Source organism: Microcaecilia unicolor, chromosome 2 (assembly GCF_901765095.1).
Source record: "Microcaecilia unicolor chromosome 2, aMicUni1.1, whole genome shotgun sequence".
Classification (NCBI taxonomy): domain Eukaryota; kingdom Metazoa; phylum Chordata; class Amphibia; order Gymnophiona; family Siphonopidae; genus Microcaecilia; species Microcaecilia unicolor.
In genome coordinates this window covers 72,583,151-72,610,723 of record NC_044032.1, presented here as the reverse complement: position 1 = coordinate 72,610,723, position 27,573 = coordinate 72,583,151, and the positions used below count along the sequence as shown (strand labels likewise).

The 27,573-nt window shown below is 46.0% G+C and overlaps 1 protein-coding gene across 1 annotated transcript in view; it reads right to left on the bottom strand.

Annotated features, from left to right (window-relative positions):
- Positions 1–27,573, bottom strand: part of NIPBL (NIPBL cohesin loading factor) — a 1,064,356-nt gene that overhangs the window by 945,609 nt on the left and 91,174 nt on the right. Inside the window, 1 exon segment of the mRNA XM_030191924.1 lies at positions 21,836–21,966. Coding sequence (XP_030047784.1) covers positions 21,836–21,966 — 131 coding nt within the window.

Here is a 27,573-nt window from a genome sequence, read left to right as displayed (position 1 = left end):
TGCACCCGCCTTTGCTCGGGTAGAAAGACAAACCCTGAGACTGTGTCGAACCGGACCTCCAAACATTCTAGAGATTTAGGGGGGAGGGTCAGGTGACTTTTGGGTATATTGACGACCCAGCCCAGAGATTGAAGTACTGAGACCACTCTGGCAGTTACATGATGACTCTCTTCTGCAGAGTCCGCTCTGATGAACCAGTCGTCGAGGTACGGGTGAACCCGGATACCCTCTCGCCTGAGAAAGGCAGCTACTACCACCATTACCTTGGAAAAGGTTCAGGGAGCTGTGGCGAGGCCAAAAGGCAAGGCCCAAAACTGGAAATGTTTTCCCAACATCGCAAACCGAAGAAAACCGGTGGTGCGGGGCCAAATAGGAATGTGCAAGTAAACTTCTTTCAGGTCCAGAGACGTGAGAAACTCTCCTGGCTGTACTGCCGCCATGACGGAGCACTGGGTTTCCATGCAAAAATGCCGCACTCTTAGTGACTTGTTGACTTCCTTTAAGTCAAGTATGGGCCGAAAAGACCCCTCCTTTTTGCAGCACCACAAAGTAAATGGAGTAACGACCGTAGCCGATCTCGGCGGGAGGCAAAGGGACCACCATCCCAAGGTGCAACAAGCCTTGCAAGGTCTCCTCTACTGCCACCCGTTTGACGACAGAGCCGCATCAGGACTCCACAAACACGTCTCTCACCGGGGCATTGAATTCTAATCTGTAGCATCTCTGATCAGGTTCAAACCCATTGATCTGAGGTCATCTTCACCCATTCCTCGAAAAAGAGGAAAGACGTCCTCCAACTGCAGGAATCGAGGAGTGGGCTGGCGCACATCATTGAGAGGGTCGCCCATGAACTCCAAGCCTTGAGGCCGGCCGCTGAGGACCGTTTTTTCAAGTGAAAGGAGTTCCTCTGCTGAAAGCGGGGCACATGAAGCAAACCCACAGAATGCCCCGGGCGGTACCTTCTAGCTTCACGGAAGCGAGGTCTGGAAGAGGAAGGACCACCTGACCCTTGGAAGAAGGCCGCGGCCTATCCTCGGGTAAGCGCTGGGGTTTAGTTTCCCCCAGGCCTTTAACAATTGTCTCCAACTCCTCACTAAATAGGAGAAGGCCCTGGAAAGGGCAACTCCACCAACCTTTGCTTAGAGGCCATATCAGCCGCCCAAAGCCCCTGGCTAAATGAGAACAGTCTTCAGGGTATGCCAGCTGAAAAGAGGAAGAAGAGAAGGCCGGTTGATGTCGTGTATTCGGGGTTTTCAGAAAGCTTTTGATAAAGTTCCTCATGAGAGACTCCTGAGAAAATTGAAGAGTCATGGGATAGGAGGCAAGGTTCTGCTGTGGATTAGGAATTGGTTACTGGACTGAAAACAAAGGGTAGGGTTAAATGGTCATTTCTCTCAATGGAGGAGGGTGAACAGTGGAGTGCTACACGGATCAGTACCAGGACTGGTGCTATTTAACATATTTATAAATAATATGGAAACCGGAACTCCAAGTGAGGTGATTAAATTTGCAGATCACACAAAACTATTCAAGGCTGTTAAAACATGTGCGGACTGTGAAATATTGCAGGAAGACCACAGGAAGTTGGAAGACTGGGCATCCAAAAGGCAGATGAAATTTAATGTGGACAAATGCAAGATGATGCACATTGGAAAGAATAGTCCGAATCATAGTTACCCGATGTTAGGGTCCACCTTGGGGGTCAACGCTCACTAGATGTTGTTGTAAATAATACGTAGAAATCTTCGGCTCAGTGTGCGACGGCGGCCAAAAAAGCAAACAGGATGCTAGGAATTATTAGGAAAGGAATAGTGAATAAGACCGAAAATACTATAATGCCTTTGTACCGCTCCGTGGTACAACCTCAACTTGAATACTGCGTTCAGTTCTGGTTGCTGTATCTCAAAAAAGATATAGCAGAATTAGAAAAGGTTCAAAGAAGAGCAACCAAAATGATGAGGAGGATGGAACTCCTCTCGTATGAGGAAAGGCAAAAGAGGTAAGGGCTGTTCTGCTTGGAAAAGAGATGGTTGAGAGGAGATATGACCGAGATCTACAAAATCCGGAGTGCTGTAGAATGAGTAGATTTTAATCATTCCAAAAGCACAAAAACTAGGGGACACTGAAGGAAGTTACATAGAAAAACTTTTAAAACAAATAGGAGGAAATATTTTTTCACTGAACAAATAGTTAAACTCTAGAACTCTTTGCAGGAGGATGTATTAGCGTTAAAAAAGGTTTGGACAAGTTCCTGGAGGAAAAGCCCATAGTCTGCTATTGAGAAAGACAAGGGGAAGCAACTGCTTGCCCCTGGGATTTGTAGAATGGAATGTTGCCATGATTTGGGTTTCTGCCAGGTACTTATGAACTGGCTTGGCCACTGCTGGAAACAGGATACTGGGCTAGACGGAACACTGATCTAACTCAGTGTGGCTACTCTTATGTGCCAATAAGAAAGGGAAGGAAGTGATATTAGTGGGCAATCACACGGCAAGGAAGAATCAGCAGACCTACAAAGCTGAAAAAGGATATAGGCAGTGACATCAACATGCCAACACTATCACAGGAGGAAGGATCTTGAGCAGGCCCACACAACCAAAGCAGGAGGATGGTACTATATTTGATTAATTTAGACAGACTTTGTAACGCCATTTCACTGCTAATGTCCCATCAACACTAGCTGGTCCCAAATAAATCATGCTTCCCAACAGTGGTTACTCCACTTTCTCATGAAACTCTCCCTTGCATCCAAATTACTTGTTAATCCAGATATCCTGTTTTCCTCTAATTCAGTGATTACCTTTTTCATCTCACGGCACACACAGAAAACACACAAATTGTCAAGGCACACCATCATTTTATTTATTTGTTTGTTTGTAGCATTTATACCCTGTTCTTTCCTGCTCAATAGCAGGTTCAGTGCGGCTTACAATGTCTGGGTACAAAGTATCCCTGAGATAATATAGTTGTACAGAGTAGGGCAAGAGGAAGAGATGTGGGGGGAAGGATTGAGGTGAGGATAATGTTGGTGGTGTGGATTAGTTTGGAAAGGCCTGTTTGAAGAGGTAGGTTTTCAGCAGCTTTCGGAAGGGTAGGTGTTCGTTGGTTGTTCTGATGTATCTTGGTATGGCGTTCCAGAGTTGGTTACCTATAACGGAGAAGTTGGATGCGTAGTAGGTTTTGTATTTGAGACCTTTGCAATTAGGAAGGTGAAGATTTAAGGTACGTTCGAGAAGATCTGGACCCATTCCTGGCTGGAAGGTCGATCAGATTGGCCATGGAGATTCTCCGTGGAGGATTTTGTGGATCAGTGTGTGGACTTTGAAGTTTATTCGTTCTTTGATAGGGAGCCAGTGGAGTTTCTCACAGAGTGGTGTTACGCTTTCAAATCATGATTTACCAAAAATGAGTCTGGCTGCCATGTTTTGGGCGGTTTGGAGTTTTTTCAGGATTTCGGTTTTGCAACCAATGAAGATGCTGTTGCAGTAGTCAGCGTGGGTTTTTTGGGGGAGGAATGGTTTTACTCTTTTCAGTACCCACATCATGTTGAACATCTTCTTCGTCATGGCTTTTGCATGAGTTTCTAGAGTTAGGTGATTGTCTAATGTTACTCCTAGGATTTTTAGATTGTCGGATATTGGGATTGTAACGTCAGGGGTGATCAGGGTGGTTGGGAGTAGAGATGAGTATTGCGATGAGAGGATTAAGCATTGAGTTTTTTCTTTGTTCACTTTTTAAGGATATATATTTTATCATTTAACAAAAATATTAAGACTGTATTTAAAGTTTAATAATTATGTTATCTTTATAGTTGACAAAAGGACAATACACTTCAAAGATGATGAAATTAGCCACACATAACATGCGCCTGGCGGTAATTCTGAGTTTGGCGTGCGCTGAAAACCCATAGTAGAAAAGTTTTCTATTTTCTACCACGGTGACGTTCCCAGCAGTAATCGGCAGTTAGCGTACACTGGACAGTTACCACACAGGTAACGTGTGAGCCCTTACCGCTAAGTCAATAGGTGGCGTTAAGGGCTTAGGCCATAAATAGACGCATGCTGGTTTTAATTTTGCCACACATCCATTTTCTGCCCCCCCCCCCCCCCCCCCCAAAAAAAAAAAAAACATTTTTCTCCGGATGCGGTGGAAATGGTCCAGTGTGTGTCCAAAACATGCTGCAGGTCACTTTTTGGCATGCCTTTGTAACAGGGCCCCTCAATCTGTAGGCCTAACTTTCTTTATAATAGACTACCACCAGGCACACATTTATAGAACTAACCCCTTAATGACAAAGAAATAAGATCATACCAAATGGCTATAATCTGAATGTCAAACAATTTTCACAATGTAAATTTGGTTAAAATTTGTGATGAGAACTAACAAACTGCCACAGAAACACACACGTCAAATCCAAGGACACACTATAATTGAGCTAGTTAATGATGCATGGCCAAGTTTACGGTTACCATATGTCCGGGCTTTACCGGACATGCCCTCTTTTTGAATATGCTATCGGGAAGCCAGGCAGGTTTCCCACTTTTCATTATTTGTTCGAGTTTTCCAGTACTACTACTACTAAACATTTCTAGAGCGCTACTAGGGTTACGCAGCGCTGTACAGTTTAACAAAGAAGGACAGTCCCTGCTCGAAGGAGCTTACAATCTAAAGGACGAAATGTCAAGTTGGGGCAGTCTAGATTTCCTGAATAGAGGTGTAGTTGTTAGGTGCCGAAGGCGACATTGAAGAGGTGGGCTTTGAGCAAGGATTTGAAGATGGGCAGGGAGGGGGCCTGGCGTATGGGCTCAGGGAGTTTAGTCTAAGCATGGGGTGAGGCGAGGCAGAAAGGGCGGAGCCTGGAGTTGGCGGTGGTGGAGAAGGGTACTGAGAGGAGGGATTTGTCTTGAGAGCGGAGGTTACGGGTAGGAACGTAAGGGGAGATGAGGGTAGAGAGGTAAGGAGGGGCTGCAGATCGAGTGCATTTGTAGGTTAGTAGGAGAAGCTTGAACTGTATGCGGTACCTGATCGGAAGACTTGAGGAGAGGGGTGATATGAGTATATCAGTCCAGGCGGAAGATAAGACGTGCAGACAAGTTCTGAACGGACTGAAGGGGGGATAGATGGCTAAGTGGGAGGCCAGTGAGGAGTAGGCTGCAGTAGTCAAGGCGAGAGGTAATGAGAGAGTGGACGAGAGTTCGGGTGGTGTGCTTAGAGAGGAAAGGGCGAATTTTGCTAATGTTATAGAGGAAGAAGTGACAGGTCTTGGCTATCTGCTGGATATGCGCAGAGAAGGAGAGGGAGGAGTCAAAGATGACTCTGAGGTTGTGGGCAGATGAGACGGGGACGATGAGGGTGTTATCAACTGAGATAGAGAGTGGAGGGAGAGGGGAAGTGGGTTTGGGTGGGAAGACAATAAGCTCGGTCTTGGCCATGTTCAGTTTCAGGTGGCGGTTGGACATCCAGGCAGCAATGTCGGATAAGCAAGCCGATACTTTGGCCTGGGTTTCCGCAGTGATGTCTGGTGTGGAGAGATAAAGCTGGGTGTCGTCAGCATAAAGATGATATTGGAAACCATGAGATGAGATCAGGGAGCCCAGGGAAGAGGTGTAGATTGAAAAAAGAAGGGGTCCAAGGACAGATCCCTGAGGAACTCCAACAGAGAGTGGGATGGGGGTGGAGGAGGAACCATGAGAGTGTAATCTGAAGGTACGGTGGGAGAGATAAGAGGAGAACCAGGAGAGGACAGAGCCCTGGATCCCAAATGAGGACAGTGGGGCAAGAAGTAAATTGTGATTGACAGTGTCAAAAGCGGCGGAGAGGTCGAGGAGGATGAGGATGGAGTAGTGACCTTTGGATTTGGCAAGGAACAGGTCATTGCAGACTTTAGATAGTGCCGTTTCTGTCGAGTGTAGGGGGCAAAAGCCGGATTGAAGCGGATCGAGGATGGCATGAGAGGAGAGAAAATCAAGGCAACGGCTGTGAACGGCGCGTTCAAGTATCTTGGAGAGGAAGGGTAGGAGGGAAATGGGGCGGTAGTTGGAAGGACAGGTAGGGTCAAGTGATGGTTTTTTGAGGAGTGGTGTGACTACAGCATGCTTGAAGGTGTCAGGGACAGTTGAAGTGGAGAGACAAAGGTTGAGGATATGACAGATGGGGGGGGGTGACAGTAGGAGAGATGGTGTCAAGTTGGTGGGAATGGGGTCAGAGGAACAGGTGGTGCATTTCGAGGAAGAAAGAAGATGGGTGGTTTCCTCTTCGGTGATTATCAGGAAAAGATGAGAAGGAGGCCTGGGTTGGTTGGCTGAGGGAGTGGGTTATAGGGTGAAGATGGTTTGGTGGGGAATTCAAGGTTGATCTTCTGCACCTTGTCACGGAAGTAGTCAGCCAGTGATTGAGGAGAGAGTGAGGGGGGGTGGGAGCGGTGGGCACGTTGAGGAGAATGGCGAAGAGACGACGAGGGTTAGAGCTGAGGGAATTGGTCAATTGGGTGTAATAGTCCTGTTTGGCGAGGAATAGGGAGGACTGGAAGGAGGATAGCATGAACTTGTAATGGATGAAATCAGTATGGGTGCGAGATTTCCTCCACAGAAGTTCAGCCGATCGGGCGCAAGAGCGAAGGTATCGGGTGCAAGGGGTCAGCCAGGGCTGGGATTAGTATGCCTTGTGGGACAGGAGATGGATGGTGCAAGGGTGTCCAGAGCAGAGGAGAGAGTGCCATTGTAAGCGGAGACAGCCTTGTCGACAGACTCGGAGGACATGATGGAAGGAAGGAGATTAGAGATACTAGAGGATAAGGTGAGAGGGTCGACAGCCTGAAGATTACTGGAAGTAGTGGTTAGTGTTGGGCGGGACTGCGGGGGAGGGTGATGAAGTGTGAAGGTGATCAGGTGATGGTCAGAGAGAGGAAGAGCTGAGGCACAGAAATTGGAGGGTGAGCAGGTAGAGGAGAGGACGAGGTCAAGACAGTGGCCAGATTGGTGAGTAGGGGCGGTGGAGCTCAGTTGGAGGTTGAAGGAGGAGGTTAGAGTGAGGAACTGAGAAGCGTACGAGTCGGATGGGTTTTCAGTGTGTATGTTAAAGTCTCCAAGAATGAGGGATGGGGATGAGTGGTCACATGACCTGCATGGCAGCAGCACGGTGCATCGACCTAATCAACTGATGTACTCTGGCGCTGGTGGCACCAGGAGCCTGCTGCCTGAGAATTGTTTGTTTTGGGACCTGCTACGCCTGCACACGCCGCGAAGTCCTCATGCAGTGCACACGCTGGGTGGCGGGCAAAGAAGCTCCGACTCCACTTTGTCTTCAGGACCAGATCAGAAGGACAGATAGTGACGGCTGGCAGTACTGCTGTGAAATTCCATCGAGGGAGAGAGAGACTGAGGCCGGCTGCCGGCACCGCATGCACTGCAGGCTTTGACTGACAGTCTAAGCGAGTTTGACCAACGTCTCCCTCCATCCTGAGCCTCAGAACCTGCCCTGCCTGTCCTAAACTTGTGCGGGTGCGGTGTCGTGAACAGAGTGGCGGCTCACTCACTGAGGAACCGCATGCCTGCTGCAGGGCAGCTGAACAGCACAGACTGACAGGCAGGGCCACAGGAATAGATTCCTTAGTAGGTCGGGTCAGGTGACTAATAGTCTGACTCCTGGGCCTGGCAGAATCGTCGAAACGAAGACTCAAGGAAGCAAGCAAGCTGCAGCAGCCAGCAGCACAAGCATAACTGCATCTTATCTTTTGTTTAGAAAGGCCTTGAAAACCTATTTCTTTTCTGTGTTTAACTTTGTTAAATAGGAATGATGTTTGTGCTAGGTCGAAGAATATTATTTTTACTATTTTATGCTTTTGTCATTTCTTCTGATAAGTTATTTTAATATCTGTAATCCACTTTGCAACTTGAGGTTAGTAGCGGAATATAAATTCCTTAATACAATGCTGCACGACTAATATTCCGCCAGGGTCGTTATGCTCATATTAGCCCTCTCCTCAAGTCACTTCACTGGCTTCCTATCCATTTCCGCATACAGTTCAAACTCCTCTTATTGACCTATAAGTGCATTCACTCTGCAGCTCCTCAGTACCTCTCCACTATCATCTCTCCCTACATTCCTCCCAGGGAACTCCGTTCACTGGGTAAATCTCTCTTATCTCTTGTTTGTCCTGTTTGCCTGTCCTAATTAGATTGTAAGCTCTGTCGAGCAGGGACTGTCTATTCATGTTCAAGTGTACAGCGCTGCGTACGTCTAGTAGCACTATAGAAATGATAAGAAGTAGTAGTAGTAGGAGGGAACAGGCCAGGGAAACAGAGCAGGAATGCTGGACATACAGGCAACAGATGCTGATACACACTCAAGTTAGGTGCTATAAGAAAATAAGCACTGCCATATTGGAACAGATCGAAGATCCATCAAGCCCAGTATCCTGTTTCCAACAGTGGTCAATCCAGGTCACAAGTACCTGGCAAGATCCTCAAAGAGTACAATACATTTTATGCTGCTTATCCTAGAAAAGCAGTGGATTTTCCCAAGTCCATCTTAAGAATGGTTTATGGACTTTTCTTTTAGGAAATTATCAAAATCTTTTTAAAACCCTGCAAGCTAACTGCTTTTATCACAGTCTCTGGCAACAAATTCCACGTTGAGTGAAGAAATATTTTCTCCAGTTTGTTTTAAATTTACTACTCAATAGCTTCGCTGCATATGATCCCCTAGGCCTTGTATTTTTGGAAACAGTAAACAAGCAATTCATGTCTACTCATTCCATTCCACTCATTATTTCATAGACCTCTATCCTATCTCCCCTCAGCTGTCTCTTCTCCAAGGTGAAGAGCCATAGCCTCTTTATCCTTTCCTATAGGGAAGTCATCCCATCCCGTTTTTTTTTTTTTTTAAATTACATTTGTAACCCGCGTTTTCCCACTCATGGCAGGCTCAATGCGGCTTAGGTACTTATTTTGTACCTGGGGCATGAAGGGTTAAGTGACTTGCCCAGAGTCACAAGGAGCTGCCTGTGCCTGAAGTGGGAATCAAACTCAGTTCCTCAGTTCCCCAGGACCAAAGTCCACCACTCTAACCACTAGGCCACTCCTCCACTCATTTTCGTCACTCTTCTCTATACCTTTTCTACTTCCGTTATATATTTTTTGAGATGCGGTGACTAGAATTGCACTCAATATTCAAGGTGCAGTCGCACCATGGAGTGATACAAAGGCATCATAATATTCTAATTTTTGTTTTCCACTCCTAAAAGCGTAACAGACCATCGGGGGGGGGGGGGGAGGCGGCGGGGAAGAAACTGGGAAACATTTTTGAAATGGGAATGAGGCGAGCACGGGGGAGATATGCTGGATAAAGAGACAGGAGGAAACTGGAAGCGTGAACAGGGAGACATCGGGAATGCTGGACCTACAGGGAATAGATATTATGGTTTTCTTGGTTTGTGTTTACAGAGTTTTCACTGCACTGTCTTGGTCTTCGTCCTCCTTTTTTAATATGCAGAATATATTTGGGCCTGGACTTCCAGGATGGTATTTTGAACAGCATCCACACCTGATGTAAATTTTTGACCTTCGCAGCCGCTCCTCTTTAAGGTTGTTTTTTGTTTGTTTGTTTTTTTACTGTTCTTCTCATTTTATCATAGTCTCCTTTTGAAAGTCAAACACGAATGTATTGGATTTCCTGAATATACTTTTAGCAGGTATTCTCCAAGGATAGCAGGCTAAACATTCTCACAGTGTGTAGACACAACCTGCATCGCCGGGCTGGCAAAGCGTCCTAACAAAGAATGACAGCTTTCTGGAACACGAGCAGTACTCTAACACGTGTGTGAGTGCCTTCCCTCCCATAGCACGCCGTGCCTTTCAGTTTAATACAAAGTAAAATACAAACTAAATTTTCAGTTTAATACAAAAGTAAAATACAAACTAATTATGAGAAACACAACTCCAAGGGGAGGATTGTGAGAATGTGAAACCTGCTGTCCTCGGAAACTATCTGCTACAGGTTAAGTATCTTCGCCTTCTTCGAGGTCAAGCAGGCTTACCATTCTCACAAGTGGGGAATCCCTAGCATCCAGGATCACCCAATTCAAACAAACATTGGTTAACTGGGCTTCACAACAGCAAGGACTTAACACAGATTTACCTGAAACTATATACAACTAGATGAGGCTAAAGCCTGGAACAGAACAAAACATATATGTCTACTTTCTAACATATTACCACCACTCATGATATATTGTAAGCCACATTGAGCCTGCAAAGAGGTGGGAAAATGTGGGATACAAATGCAATAAATAATAAACAGGCCTAGGAGGGTGGAGTTGGATTCTAGACCCCAAACAGATTCCGCAATACTAACTGCCCAAACTGACTGTCGCATCGAGTATCCTGCTCAAGGCAGTAGTAAGATGTGAATCTGTGGCCAAGACCACGTTACAGCCTTGCAAATTTCTTCAATGGAGGCTGACTGAAAGTGGGGTACCGATGCAGCCATGGCTCTAACATTGTAAGCCGTGACATGACCCTCCAAAGTCAGCCCAGTTTGGGCATAAGCGAAGGAAATGCAATCTGCTGGCCAATTGGCTATGGTGCATTTCCCAATGGCAACCCCCATCCTGTTGAGATCAAAAGAAACAAACAACTAGGCGGACTGTCTGTGGAGCTTCGTCCGCTCCATGTAAAAGGCCAACACTCTCTTGCAATCCAAGGTGTGCAAGCTGCTTTCACCAGGATGGGCATGAGCTCTGGGAAAGAATGTTGGCAAGATAATCGACTGGTTCAAATGGAACTCCGACACCACCTTCGGCAGGAACTTAAGGGTGTGTGCAAAGTACTCTGTTGTGATGAAAATTAATATAAGGTGCATCCACTACTAAGGCTTGAAGCTCACTGACCCTACCAGCTGAAGTAACAGACACCAAGAAAACGATCTTCCAGGTCAAGTACTTCAGATGGCAGAATTCAGTGCCTCAAAAGGCGCTTTCATCAGTTGGTTGAGAACAACAACTGAGGTCCCATGACACTAGTGGAGGTTTGATAGGGGGCTTTGATAAAAGCAAACCTCTCATGAAGCAAACAACTAAAGGCTGTCCATAGATAGGCTTACCATCTACACGATGCTCATAAGCACTAATTGCACTAAGGTGACCCCTTAAATGAATTGGTCTTGAGACCAGATTCTGACAACGTATAGAAGGTATTCAAGCAGGGTCTGTGTAGGACACGAAAGGGAGTCTATGGCCTTGTTGTCACACCAGACGGCAAACCTCCTCCATTTAAAGAATAACATCTCTTAGTGGAATCTTTTCTGGAAGCCAGCAAGACCTGGGAGAAACTCTATGAAAGACCCACGGAAGTGAATTCTAAGTTCTCAACATCCAGGCTGAGAGAGCCAGAGACTGGAGGTTGGAATGTAGAAGCGACCCCCCTCGTTCTGAGTGTTGGAAAACACTACAATCTCCATGGTTCTTTGGAGGACAATTCTAGAAGAAGAGGGAACAAAAATCTGTTGCAGCCAGTAGGGCGCAATCAGAATCATGGTTCCACAGTCTTGCTCGAGTTTCAACAAAGTCTTCCCACTAGAGGTATTGGAGGATATGCATACAGAAGGTATGTCCCCCAATGAAGGAGAATGGCATCTGACGCTAGTATGTAGTGGGCCTGAAGCCTGGAACAGAACTGAGGGACTCTGTGTTAAACTGAGTGGCAAAAAGATCCACTGAGAGGGTGCCCCACGCTCGGAAGATCTTGCGAGCTACACCCAAATTTAGAGACCACTCATGAGGTTGATTTATGCTCAGGTCTGTCGGCCACTTGTTGTGGCTTAGAGAACATGCCGTGGTTGGCGAGCCCAATGCCACATCTGGACGGCTTCCTGACACAGAGGGCAAAGATCCAGTGCCCCCCTCTTGGCAACCTGATTGTCTGTTTGAATGAGAATAATCTGGTGAGACAGCCGATCTCTGAAAGCCTTTAGAGCGTACCAGATCGCTCAGAGCCCCACAAGATTGATCTGAAGATTCATGTCCTGGACGGACCAAGTTCCTTGGGTGTGAAGCCCATCTACATGAGCTCCTCAACCTAGGAGAGATGCACCCATCGTCAGCACCTTTTGCGGCTGAGAAATTTGGAATGGAAGTCCTGAGGTCAAATTGGACTGAATTGTCCACCATTGAAGAGAACGCGCAAGCTCCGGGGACACTTTGATGACATCTTCTAGACATCCCGTGGCTTTATACCACTGAGAAGCCAGGGTCCATTGAACAGATCACATGTGCAGACGTGCCATGGGTCTAATGTATACTGTGGAAGCCATGTGGTCCAATAATCTCAACACCTGTTGAGCTGTGACCTGCTGTGATGTCAACCTTAGATGCTAGCGAAAGAAGATTGTCCGCACGCGTCTCTGGGAGGTAAGCTCAGACATTCTTCGTATCGAGAAGGGCTCCTATGAAGTCCACTTGTTGAACCGGATGAAAATGGGGACTTCGGGTAGTTGATCATGAACCTTAGTAGCTCCAGTACCCGAATAGTCATCCGCATGGACTCCCAAGCACCGTCCTCGGAGGTGCTATTCACCAGCCAATCTTCGAAATAAGGGAACACATGAACGCCCAGTTTGCATAGTGACACTGCAAATACCGCTAGACACTTGGTAAAAACCTAGGGAGCTGACGCAAGGCCAAAAGGCAACACGCGGTACTGAAAGTCATGTGTTCCCAGCCAAAACCATACTTTCTGTGGGCTGCAAGTATCAGGATTTATGTATAAGCATCCTTCAAAGTCAAGAGAGAATAGCCAATCGTTTTTCTGAATCATGGGAAGAAGGTTGCCCAGGAAAACCATCCTGAACTTTTTTCGGAGTAGGAATTTGTTCAGGGCCCTTAGGTCTAGGATGGGACACAACCTCCCCTGTCTTTTCTGCACAAGGAAGTACTGGAATAGAATCCTTGCCCTTCTTCCCCTGGTGGAATGGGTTCGACCGCATGGGCCTGGAGAAGGGCAGAGAGTTCCTCTGAATTGGCTCTCGGTGGACAATTTGGAGGTTTGGAAAGCAAACTGAGGGTGTATCCGAGCCAGACTATTTGAAGAACCCACTGGTCGGAGGTTATGAGAGGCCACCTTTGGTGAAAAAACATTAACCTCCTCCCAGCTAGCAAGTCATCCAGGGTAGACACTTTTACAGAGGCTATGCTCTGCTGGAACCAGTCAAAAGCTTACCCCTTGCTTTTGCTGGGGAGCAGCAGAGGCCTTAGGTGCACACTGCTGACGAGAAGGAGCGTGCTGGAGCTGAGCCTGAGCAGGCTGGTGAGTCACAGGAGCGTATCTACACCTGGAATAGGTATAGGGGGCACTCTATGACCTACCAAAATACTTCCTGGATGAGGAGGCAGTTGCAGAAGACTCCCGGCGGGAGAGAGCAGATGCATCAGTGTGCTTCTTGATTTAGTCAGCAACCTCCTTGACCTTCTCTCCAAAAAGATTATCCCCTGGCAAGGGGCATTCCTAACAAGGACTACCTCGAATACCTCGTGGAGAGGAGCCATCACTTATTCTTTAGGAGGGGAGGTGTAGTCCAGGACCTAGAGCATCTTGGCCCTGGGCTCATCCTCATCTTCCACTTCTACTGGGAATGGAACGGCCTCCACCATTTTACGAACAAAAGAGGTGAATGAGAAAATCTCAGGTGGAGAGAGCCTCCTCTCAGGAGGAGGGAAGGGCTCAGAAGGGATCCCACAGGACCAATCTGAGGAAAAGTGCCTGGGATCCTCTTCCGATTCCCATGAGCCCTCCTCTTTGGTATCGGACAGCACTTCCCTCAGGGATGTCCAAGACCAAGCCCGCCTCGATGTCGAGGACCCCTGCCCTCGAGAATGGAGTCGAGGAGCCAGCTCCCGCCTTGACTCCAGTGAAGCATCCTCCACCGACATAGAAGGGTACCGGCCTGGGTGGCTGTTGACACCAGGGTCGCAAGCGGCATCAGCATCAGAGGCCGCAGCACAGCTGAGGGTCAGGCAGGGCCGCAGCAGAAGGCATGGCAGGCACAAGCACCCCTGATGCCGACGCACATCTCTGCATGAAGCCTTCCAATAAGCTCAAGGAGCAAGGCCCGGATACGCTCATTGAGGGTCACTCAGTAAAGGCTGTGGATCCAGGTGGAGCTCAGGGTGTGGAACTGTCGGGACCGGTGTGGGAGCAGGACATTGGCTGCTAGGAGACACATGCATCGGCACTTCCTGGATGGAGGGAGAGTGGTCTTCCTAGTGTCGACACTTTTTGGGTGCCGAATTCCTCAGTGCCCTGGAACTCCCGGAACCGAGTGTCGATGGAGATCGGCGATGGTACTTCTTGGCCTTCGTCCGATGCACGTCACCCATGCTCCTCGGTGCTGACGAGGACGATGTCGAATCCTCAAGTCGCTTCCAGGTTGGGTTCAACAATGGAAGGTCTCGAAGGTCTGCATAGCAGGAGGCCTCGAGATAGGTGGAGACCCACTCGACGCCTCACTACACACCCAGTGTCTCGGGGTCTTGTAGCAGCCACCGTGACTCCAAATGCCAGTGCAGCACTCGACGTCGACACCGATGCCTTCGACCTCAATGCCAATGTCGAAGAACCGGACCTGGCCCCAAAAATCTTCTCGCATTCTCAGGAAATCTGGGTCCTTTTCTTCATACGAAGACAAAGGACACAATTGGTAGGGCTATGGTCGGGCCTAAGAAACTGTAGACACCAAGAATGGGTATCTTTCCCCGAGATGGTCCGGATGCATCAGGTACAACATTTGGAGCCACTGGGAGTCTTCGATGGCATGGAAGGAAAAATGGCTTCAGCAAAATTAAAAGTCGTAATAGTACCTAAAAAAGGGAAAGAGGGCACAAAAAGGAGACCCGACCGAGGAGGCCTAAACCTGGCCCGCACCGAAAAAGAACAGAAACTTAAGCGTGGGCCCAAAATCTAAGGATCGTAAGGGACTTTTGGGGGGGGGGGGGGGAGGAGAACAAATTGCAGAAAATAAAGGTAAACAGGGAAGTGGGTAGCAAAAAACCACCAAAAGGTACAAAAATAGCTCTCTCCAGGACATGTGAGGAACAAGAAAAAAAAAGCCACCACTCAGGCAGAGAAAACCAAACTGAAAGGCGCAGCCGCACTGCGGGTGGGAAGGCACTTGCACACGGGTGTTGGAGCATTGCTCACAATCCAAAAAGCTTCTTTGCTATGGCATTTTACCGGCCCATGTGACGCGAGATGCATCTACCCACTTATGAGAATGGTAAGCCTGCTTGTCCTAAGAGAAAAGATAATACCAAATTACAGAGAAGGATGACCAAAATGATAGGGGGGATGGAACATATGAGGTATAAAGAGGTTAGGCCTCTTAGTTTTGAGGACAGCTGAAGGAAGATATGATAAAGGTCTATAAATTAATTAGAGTGGAATGGGTAAATGCACATCAACTGTTTGTTTTGTTTTTAAAACTACAAAGACTAGGGGACATACCATGAAGTTACTAACTACAAAGACTAGGGGACATGCCATGAAGTTACTAATTAGTACATTTTTTTTCTCTCAATGAACAGCCAAACTCTGGGAACCATAACCAAGGGATGTAGTTAACATAGCTGCATTTACAAAAGGTTTAGATAATTCCTAGAGGTCGTCCATAAATCATTATTAAGGCAGAGGCGGGGAAGTCACTGCTTATCACATTGGGTAAGTAGCATGGAACCTTACTACTTTTTGGCATACTGCCAGGAACATCTAATCTGAATTGGACATAGTTAGAAACATGATTCTGGTCTAGATGAACCTTTGGTCTGATCTATTACGGCAATTCTTATGTTCTAAATAGTCAGGTTCAAAGCTGTATGATGCAAACAGTTTGACACCACCAAGACACTTCTAAAGTCAAAGTCAGTAGCTATAGGTGAAGGAAACTGCTGAGATAAGGCCTAAATTATTATAGAAGAACTACAGAGGCAAGTGGCCCACTGTTCAAGGTTAACAGACACTTATCTTGAACAAATCATTTCATATTTTCACATTTCAAGTTTATTATACTGCCTATCAATTTCATTACCTACACGGTTTACATATTAATTAAACTTGTAGCAGGGTAAGAGTAGAGATGAGAAGATTTAGGTCATAATTATTCTAAGACATATAAGGAAGGGAAAGCGTAATAAGTTGAAAAAGACAAATGAGGCCTGCTAAATGGGAGACTACAAGCGCATTGCAAATCCAACTCATATCAGGTTTAGGTAAAAAGAAAAGCCTTTACAAAAATGTGTAATTTCAAAACAACTGTGAATTTTTTGAGTGATAATTCAAGGCAAAGTTCAAATTCCAAAAGATAAATGCAACAACTTCAAAGCATGATGTTCTGCCTCGATGGAAAAAATTTTATGATGACTTGGGACCTCCATAAGATTTTACTGTGATGATCAAAGAGTGAGAGAAGGTGAGTATGGGATAAGAGATCAGTAGAGAAATAAGAGTAGCCCATAGTGACTTGTTTGGTATACTGATATGGGAAAATTAGGTTCTTACCATGATAATTTTCTTTCCTTTAGTCATAGCAGATGAAGCCATTACGTATGGGATGTGTCCATCAACCAGCAGGGGGAGATAGAGAGCACTCAACTTTTCACAGTGCCTCATGGCCAGCTAGCTCCACTGCCTCTTCAGTATTTGAAGCTTCCAAAGCAGTATGGCAAACCGCAATGGGAATAACATGAACTTTCCTCACAGCGAACGATGGCCCCTTAACAAGGGCATGAACTCAAAAAAGGAGGGAATGAACTCATTCTCCTGGAGGGAATAAACTCATCCTCCCAAAACATGAACTGGAGGGAATGAACTCATCCTCCTATAACTGTAACAAGAATCCTGAAGACTGTTTTCTGACTCCCCAAGGAAGGAATATAACTTCAGGAAACAAGAACAGCACCTATAATCAGAATCACTGCAATACAGACAATCATACAGGGAGGGCTCATGGCTTCATCTGCTATAACTAAAGGAAAGAAAATTATCATGGTAAGAACCTAATTTTCCCTTCCTTGTCATCAAGCAGATGAAGCCATTACGAATGGGATGTAAAAAAGCAATTACTATATAGAGTGGGAACAAGCCACACCACGCGCTAGCACCTGTGCTCCAAAACGTGCATCCCTCCTAGCAGCCACATCCAGCCTGTAATGTCAGGCGAAAGAGAGCTTAGAAGCCCAGGTTGCAGCACTGCAAATCTCATGAAGAGATAGTGCTCCAGTTTCCGCCCAGGAAGAGGAAATCGCTCTTGTGGAATGTGCTTTAAAGGCTTCAGGCGGAGCCCGGCCAGACAGCAGATATGCTGAAAAGATAGCTTCTTTGAGCCAACGGGCAAGAGTGGCTTTAGACGCTGAAGACCCTCTGCGAGGATCTGCAAACAGCACAAAAAGATGATCGGAGGTCCTGAAAGAATTTGTAATTCGCAGATACTGCAACAGAGTCCTGCGCACATACAAAAGGTGCAACTGCCCAAATGAATCTGGAAACTCCTCCTCAACAAAGGAGGGAAGAAAAACAGGCTGGTTTAGATGAAACGCTGAAACCACCTTAGGCATGAAGGAAGGCACGGTCCGAACCGTGACCCCTGACTCTGAGAATTACAGAAAAAGGTCTCTACAGGACAGCGCCTGGAGCTCTGACACCCGTCTCGCTGAGATAATGGCCACTAAAAAGACGGCCTTCAGTGTCAAATCTTTCTCTGAAGCACGCCGAAGCGGTTCAAAGGGAGCCCCCTGAAGGGCCTTTAAAACTAACCCCAGGTCCCAAGCTGGACAAGGTGCCCGCACGGGAGGACGGAGCCAAAGCACCCCTCTAAGAAACCGTGCCACATCTGGATGAGCAGCTAAGGACACGCAATTAGCCCTTCTGCGTTTATCAGGAGGATAAGAAACAGGCAAAGCCAACTCCAAAAGGCCAGGATCCACCGGGGGGGCAGGCAGAGGGTCCGAAGATCCCTGTGGAAGAGCTCTTTTAAGCATGTACGCCCTATGCAGCATTAAAACAAAATCAGGGGAGAAAACCGCTCCCTGACCGCCCGGATCCTGCCCAGGGCTATCAGCTCTATTATTAGCCTCACTCAGAGGAGCCCCCCCCCCCCCACCCCCCCACAGATTCAGGGCTCTCCGTCTCAACGGAGTCCGTGCCATGTGGAAAATCCAAAATGGCGTCCGCTGCCAGCTCAGAGCGCGAAAGATCGCCGCTCGTCATGCTCGGGCCGGCTCTACCGTCTGTACAGCACGAATTACAGAGCCCCGCTGCTGATTTGCGCTTGCCACATTTAGAACAGCGCTTTACAGTCTCCTCAGCCATCGCCAAAAACGGCGGTAAAATTCAAAAATGGCGGTTCGCGCCAAAAACGTCCCGATCGCGGGCCCACCCGAGAGGGTCAGAAAACACTCTTATCTCACTAGACCGAGTATCACAGCTCCGGTCCTGCAGAAGAATCTCAAGAAAAAAAATCTCTTTTCCAAGATCGCTGCGCTAAAGCGCGATGCAACTTTAATTATTTATTTATTTATTTATTTTAATGCTGTGAGGAAAGCAGAGGTAAATAAAATCACTCCGGAGGCTCAGATAAATGGGAAAGGCAGGGAAAGGCGAACCAATGTGCCTGCATCCACTGAGTGGGAAAGGACAGGGAAAAGCAAGCTAATATGTCCACATCCACGGGGGCATGGGTAAGGCAAGGAAAGGGCTGACCTATGTGCCTTCAAAGTGAAGCTGCTATAGCCTCTAACACCCCGGCTAACAACTGGCAAGCCAGGAGCCACCCCCAGGCATATTTTTGATGGAGCTCGAAGAAGCTGCAGCCACCCTGCTTGGGGAGATAGAGAATACTGAAGTGGCAGTGGAGCTAGCTGGCCATGAGGCACTGTGAAAAGTTGAGTGCTCTCTATCTCCCCCTGCTGGTTGATGGACACAACCCATACGTAATGGCTTCATCTGCTTGATGACAAGGAACAAAGTTTTTTAAAAACTTAATTGGTAATGCACAGGGAGACAGAGATCTGAAACTAATAGGCTCATGTCTGTTAGAAATCCATTTACCAGAACTTAGTCCCATCCTCTTGATTCAAGTCTTGCATCAAAGAATCCAACTTATGCAATCAAGATTTTTTTGTTTCTTGCTCTTAATTACTTATTGACTATTTCTATAAGTGATCATTCAGTTTGGAAGTGTAGAGTATGTTATATAGATCAGTGAAACAAATTCCTACTTTATAAATTAGTATTTAGAACATGCTTAACAGCAGAATGTGAAAAATGTACAAAAGAGGGAAACCTTTTTACAAAGCAATGCAAAAATCATGAGTAGGGTGAAAAGGTAAACAGAGGTTGCTTGCTTACCACTTAAGATAGTACTAAAACCTGGGGATGCTCCATGAAAACTAATAGGTAGAACATTTAAAATAAATTGGGAAAGGTATTTTTTTGAACCTAAAGTACAACTTTGTAGTCTGTTTTCCAGAAAACCTCTGTTCAGTGTGCAGCGGCAGCTAAGAAACCAAATAGAATGTTAGGAATTAATAGGAAAGGAATGGAAAGCAAAATCATAATGTTATAATGCCCTTGTATTGTGTGAACTCACCTCTGGTCACCGTATCTCTCTTTGAAGAAAGGCTAAAGCGGCTAGAGCTCTTCAGTTTAGAGAAGAGATGGCCGAGGGGAGATAAGATAGAGGTCTATAAACACTGAGTAGAGTGGAATGGGTAGACATGAATCACTTGTTTACCATTTCCAAAAATATCAGGACTAAGGGACACGCAATGAAGCTACAAAGTAGTAAATTTAAAGTACACCGGAGAAAGTATTTCTTCACTCAACATGTAATTGAACTCTGGAATTTGTTGCCAGATAATTGGTAAAAGCAGCTAGCTTAGAAGGGTTTAAAAAACGCTTGGATAATTTACTAAAAGAAAAATCTATAAGCCATTTTAAAGATGGACGGGAAAATCTACTGCTTATTTATAGGATAAGCAACATAAAATCTATTTTACTCTTTTGGGCAGCTAACTAAGAAGCCTCTTGGGGGCAGCATCCACCACAACCAGAGATGGCCCACCATAGCCAAGTTACACTGACCAGATCATACAGGACATCCGCCAGGAAGGCCGCTCCAGTCTCTAGGTAGAAACTTCCAGTCACCAGCTGATGCTGCAGCCAGCACAGCATGGCATGTGCCACATAGCCGACCCAGATTGCTGCTTGAACACTGGATGCTGCCACTGAAAAGACTAGGTGTAACTGCTGCTCCACCCACTTATTTTGGATTTCTCTAAGGGCAAAACCGCTCTGAACAGGGACAGTGGTCACCTTCATGACTGCCGTAATGAGAGCATCCACCTTAGGGTATGCCCAGTATTTTTCCACCTCCTCAGGGGCAAAGGAATAAAGGCAGTCAAGGGTCCAAGCCCCTTGAGAACTGCATCTGGGGCTTCCCACTCCTCCAGCAAGAGCCTTATGAAAAGGAAAATGCTTCAGAGGCCCCACAAGGCCCTCCAAGAAAGAATCCCTTTCACAGATGTCTGCAGTGGGAGATATGAGCATCCTGAGAATTTCTGCAACCTCATCAATAAGACAAAAGCCCCCGCTCATGATGGAAGTGCCAGTTCATATGGGACCACTCCTCCTCCTCCAATGGGGGAGCGTCGTCTAAATCTGAATCCGAGAGGGACGGAGGGTCAGAGAGGACCTCCGGATCCTCCCCCAAACAGGGACATCCATGACACCCCCCCACTCCAACCCCTGTGGTGCTTGGCCCCCACAAGGGGGTCTGGGCTGAGAGCATCCAGGCCCCTAGGGCCCCACTGCTGGCCAAGGGAACAGCCTCCTCCTGCGGGGCTTCATTGACCATTTGGTCAAGCTCTAGAGGCAAAAAAAAAAACCATGGCTTCATGGTGTCCCCTCCCCCCCCCCCCCCCTTGCAGGCAGACCTGAGATGGGTGAGAATGCAAGACCCCCCTCACTTGAACCCCAAAGGGGGGCTGTGAAGAATCACTGCTGCTGAGTGACACCAGCAGGAGAAAAGACAAGCTGGGGCAAAATGGCCATCAATCCACATGTTTCAGAGCAGGGAGAAGCATTAACAGCTCTAGCAGCCCTTTCAATCCCCACCCGCGTTTCCAAAGTCAGAAATGTCTTATCACAGGATGGACAGAGCTGGCAAATGTGCTCATCTGCATTACCTACTTGCAAGCATGTCCACCCGCAAACTATGACTGACATATGCAGGGGAACCCTGGAGAATTATATCCAAACAGGGTGAGATGGCAAGGAGGGTTGCAGGATGGGGGACCCATAACCCTCCTGTAGGATCAAGGCACAACCCTCACCCAGTGGATGCTAAGCACGACTGTGGGTAGCAGAGACAAACTCCACGAAGACCAGTCTGAGGACTGGATAACCTGGGAACAGCCCTTAGGCTCAACCAAGCTGAGCGGCCATGGCCGGCTGAGCAGGGAGCTCAGCCAGCGACCAGGAGCACCAGACACCACAACCTACCATTTGCTGAGGTAGAGAAAATACTGGATCTGTCCAGGAACCACCACCAGCTAATAATACCGATAAGGTCACTGGTAAAATACTTTTTTTTCTCTACCTCCATCTGCTGGTAGGAGAGGATAACATCCACTTGTGCAGCACAGTAGAACTAGATAATAATAAAGTTAACATTAAAAAGGTGATTAGACAGCTAACCAGAGGCTACCATTTCTTCACATTAATACCTCAAAATATCATTCTGCCATAACGGATTTAAAATTTGATAATGTAGCACACAGACATCTGCTCACCACTTGGTACCCCATATCTGTTCTGCATGCTCTTCTCCCGGAAAACATTAGGGTTCCTGGCCAGGACAGCCTGCAGCAAGGCTGGCACATCTCCTTCAGGGTCATCACTGCCCAGATTATCTTTCAACTCTCTAGTATTGAAGAAATAAACAAAAGGAATAATTTTTTAAAGAACATTATAAAAGATTTCACAAAACACAAACCATAGTTTTCACATCTTAAATTAATATATATATATATATATATATATATATATACACAATTCAAAATGCATTAAAAGGAACACATTTGTTTCACTGAGCTATACAAATCTGAAACTTTGGACTTACCTGTTAATACACTTTCCTTGAGTCCTCTCAAGGACAACTCCAGAAACAGTGGATTGTGTGCTGCAGATAGGCACAGAATGATGGCTTGTGAGCTGTGCTCTATAAAGGGCATCATGTAGCATCTAGTTGCCTATACTTTGGCAGCCAATCAAAGATTGGAAAACAACCCTCCCACCACTCAAACCACCATCTCAAAGAGGGAATCTAACCAGAAAGAAGATGTCCAGAGACACCTTTTGTCACCAAGTAAAACAAAAAAACAATGAACACATTAGAGCAGGCCTCTGAACTGGTCTGGCAGGAGTCAAGGAAAGAAAATTAACAAGACGGACCCAATTCTTTCTTCCTTATAATCCAGCAAATAAGTCCAGAACCAGTGTGATGTAGCAAAGTAGCCCTTATACTAGGTAGGATCGTGAAACCCCAGTTCTAAGCACTCCCTAACCAAATGCAACATCTTCTCTGGTGAGAACAAACAGCCAGCAGTACTTAAGAGAAGGTATGCAAACTTCTTTGTATACCCCATTGCTGCCCTACAAGTCTCAGCCATAGAGACCATATGGAGTGGAGGAGTGGCCTAGTGGTTATGGTGGTGGACTTTGGTCCTGGGGAACTGAGTTCGATTCCCACTTCAGGCACAGGCAGCTCCTTGTGACTCTGGGCAAGTCACTTAACCCTCCATTGCCCCATGTAAGCCGCATTGAGCCTGCCATGAGTGGGAAAGCGCGGGGTACAAATGTAACAAAAATAAAATAAAATGAGATTCCATCCACCAAGCTGCCAATTCTGTGGTTGAATGCACATGGAGGATCTTAATAGGCACTTGTCCACTGAAGATATATTTTGCAGAAATTGTTCCTTTAAGCTAATATGCAATGGTAGTTTCTGAAGCAGACTCTCCTTTTCTGGGCTCCCCCAAAAAAAGAAACACTGATCTTTTTTTCTGAAAAGCAATGGTTACTTCCAAAGAACGTACGAGAACTCTATGCACATCCCGTAGGCAAAGACAACTGATCATCTCTCCACCATCCTTCTGCCTGAAGGAAGACAACACTACTAACATACATGAAATGCAGAAACTATGTCAGCAGAAAAGAAGGAACAGCACAAACTGAAGCACCAGTCTCCTAAAATGGTTCAGGTAAAATAGCATTTGCAACTCTGACATTCACCTCACCAAACATATGGCTACTAAAAAGGTAGATTTCAGCTGTGTAGACAACTGAACTTTCAAGGAGCCTAGCAATAAACGTCTTCTAAGATCTTCATGCGAAATGGGCAGAATGTAAGATATTAAAAGCCCAAAACACTAAGAATGCCAATTCAACACACCATGACTCAAATCCTCCCCCCATACACACAAACTCTAGGATATGTCACAGTACAAGATCTCTTATGTGCCTGGAGTAGAGACATAATGACCTCATTTTCTTTTCAAATGCAGCTTCCTCAAGGGCCAAGCTCTAGGACATAAGCAAGATGAGTAATCCATTGGAACTGCCCCTGCACCAAAAGCCCTCTCTTATAAGAAAGCCACAATCTTATCTCACCTTGAGATGAATATGAATATATATATATATATATACACACACACACATATACATATACATATACATATACATACACACACACACACCACAGGCTTCTGGGCCAATCCAGTGCAACATGAAGAACTCAGCTACGATGCAACACCTGACCCAAGAAGGGCTAAAGGGAAAACATATACAGCCTTCCTCACTGGGGCCAAAGCTGAAAAAAATGTATCTAGACCTTTCATCCCCATTCCTTTCATCAACTGAAAAACAGAGGCACCTTTGCACGAAGTCTCTTGACCATCAAATCCAGTACTGGGTTACCCTATTGACTAGTGACCAAAGTAGAGTCTTCCTCTCACAATTCCCATTCCCCTAGATCCAGGGAATGCATCTACTCAAGAAGTCATTTGCACATTCTTGTCATCAGCAACTTGAGGAGCTGACACGGATTTCTGATCTGTCCAACGCAACAAAAGTCAGACACTCTAGGCCTATGCCACACTCTTCGTTCCGTCCTATCAGTCAACATAGGCTACCACTGTCAAATTGTTGCAAAATATCCAGACTACCTGTCAAAACTAACTGTCCTGTCAGGTATCCTGTTCAAGGCAGTAATGAGATATGAATGTGTGGACCGAAAACCACGTTGGAGCCTTGCAAATTTCAAGTCTGACCTCAAGTGGGCTACCAACGCAGCCATGGCTCTAACATTGTGAGCCTTGACAAGACCTTCAAGGGACAAGCTAGCCTGGGTGTAAGTGAAAAAAATGCAATCTGCTATCCAACGAGAGATTCTGTGTTTCCAGATGGCGAACTCCATCCTGTTGGGATAAAAAGTAACAAAAACTTTGGGTGGACTGTCTGTAGGGCCTAGTCTGCTCCAAGTAAAAGGCAAATGCTAGCTTGCAGTCCAAGGTGTGCAGTGCACTCTCGCCAGGATGAGAATGAGGTCTAACTCTGGGAAAGAATGTTGGGCAAGACAATCGACTGGTTCAGATGGAACTCTGGCACAACCTTAGGTAGGAACTTAGGTTGCGTGCGGAGGACTACTCTGTTGTGATGACTTTTGGTATAAGGTGCATCCACCACTAGGACCTGAACCTCATCAACTCTGCAAGCTGAAGAAACAGCCCCCCACAATACAACCTTCCAAGTCAAGTACTTCAGATAAAGATTATCTCCTTTTGAGAACAGCTTGACCTACATCGTTCTCCTTTATTGTGCATGGAAGTGTCCTGTTGCATACACTACTCTCTTCACATTTCAAGTACTTTAGATGACAGGAATCAAGTGGCTCAAAAGGAACTTTCATCAGCTGGGTGAGGACGACATTGAGGTCCCATGACACAGGCTGAGGTTCGATAGGGAGCTTTGTCAATAGCAAACCTCTCATAAAGCGAACAACTAGAGTATGTCCTGAGATGGGCTTACCCACTAAACGATGAAGGTAAGCAATAAACGAATAGACTTTATCCAGAGAGGGGCTTACCCACTAAACAATGATGGTAAGCATTAATTGCACCGAGGTGAACTCTTACTTGAGGGAACACTCGGAAAGGTGTAAAAGGTATTCAAGCAGAGTCTGTGTAGGGTAGGAAATAGTATCTAAGACTTTGCCCTCACACCACACGGAAACCTCCTCCATTTGAAAGGGTAATATCTCTTAGTGGAATCTTTCCTGGAAGCCAGCAAGACTCTGAAGACAACCTCTGGAAGATGCAAAGAAGCAAATTTTAAGCTCTCAACATACATGCCATGAGGGCCAGAGGACTAGAAGCTCTCATTCTGCGTGATACGGGTCGGAAAACACTCCAATCTCAATGGTTCTTTGGAGGATAACTTTGGAAGGAGGAGGAACCAGTACAAAGCGATCAGAATTATGTTCCCACGGACTTGCCACAGTTTCAGCAAAGTCTTCCCCAATAGAGGTATGGAAGGATATGCATAAAGAACCCCCCCCCCCCCCACACACACACCCACCCCCAATGAAGGAGGAAGGCATCCGATGCTAGTCTGTCATGGGCCTGGAATCTGGAACAGAACTGAGGAACTTTGTATTTATTAATTTTATAAGCACATCCCAAAAGACAGAGGTAATACAGAAATTGGTAATTAATAAATTAACATGAAATAATATGTATCAAATTGACTACAATAAGAAAAAGAAATAAACCTTCGTTCAGAATAACAGGTAAATAGGATCCAAAAATAGGAAAAAGATAAAGGAAAAAAAACAAGAAATAAAAAAAAAATACAAACCAAGATTATTGCAACCCTTAAGGCTCTCCCCAGCCTATCACTACAGTGTGAAAATGGGACTTATACAATGATATTTATCTCTTCTTTCACCACAAGAAGTTCGTCTAGTTGCTTTGGATCAAAAAATTGAAACAGTTTACCTTGAAATAACACAAAACATAAACATGGAAACTTAAGTACAAAATTGGCGCCCAAGGCCAAAATCCTTGGTCGAAAGGCCAAAAAGGCCTTACTCCTTTTTTGTGTTTCTTTATAAAGATCTGAAAATATTCTAACTTTAGATCCCAGGAATTGTGTGTCCAAATGTCTAAATGAAAGCTTCAATATAGCATTGTGATCAATCTCCAAGGCAAAAGATACCACCATGGTAGTTCTCTGTATAATCACTTCCAGTTAAGACTATAGAAAGGATGTGAGGTTCATACCATCTCCAACTTGACTTTGGGAAATCTCACCATCAAGTTTTTTTGACATCAGTAAATACTGAGCTCTAGTTATTGAAGGCAGTGAGTCACCTGACATCCCCAAAATTTCAATTAAATATTTCTTAACCATTTCTATAGGCGTAATTAAAGCTGACCTGGGAAAGTTGGTTAGTCTCAAATTAAGCAACCTAACTTGGTTTTCCAAATATTCCAATCGGCGATGAGTGAAATTCTTATCCTTAACTGAGACTGTTCCCAACGATTCCAAAGTCTGAATTTTTGAATTCTAGAAGTTTTACTTTAGTGGAATGCTGAGCAGTCTCCTGTGCTTGGAGAACAGCAGCTTCGGATAAAACCTTTATATCTTTAGTATTTTTTAAAGTCAAAGATTGCAAAGAAAAGTGCATATCAAATGTAAGGTCCCAAAGTGACTACAAAGTCACAACGGCAGTTTTCTTAAAAGTCCCTGAAAGTGTGCCAGGAGAGGACATATTGGAAATCTGTTATAGATACTCACTGTTTGAGCAGGTAAAATTTGTGCATTTTGAAACCCTTCTTGACCAGAAACCAAATTCTCCAATGCTTTGGGTATGTTCCCTCCCTGCTCACCCAGTTCCTCAGTCTGAAAAGAGCAGAGGACAGGACCTCCCAAAACAGGATTTTATCCTGGTTGTGCAGGTGCCACAGGGCTCAAGGAAGCCCCGTTGACACTGCTGACGTGAAAGCGGCAGTACTGATAGGAGAGGATGCCTGCATTGGTCCAGCCATCAACCCAAATCTTTCCAGGGTCGAGGGGTACTCCTGGCACCTTTCTTCTCCTTTTCCCCATGATCAAGGGAGAAAAGAACGGCTACGAACAGCGATTCAAGGTAAGATCTGGGAGCAGCTGTTGCAGTATATCTTTACAGCACCATCTTGGATCCAGTATGGGAACTTTGTGATTGAACTGAGTAGCAAAGAGATCCAACAAGGGGGTGCTCCACACGCGGAAGATCTTGCAGAGAACGGCCATGCTGACGACCGTTTGTACGGTTGCATGACCCCGCCCAGTCTTTCAGCCAGGCAATTGGATTTGCCCGCAAGGTAAGTGGTCCACAGAAGCATTCCATGATGGTCTGCCCAATGCCATGTCAAGACGGTCTCCTGAGACAGAGAGCGTGATCCAGTACCCGTATTGGTGTAGTACACTG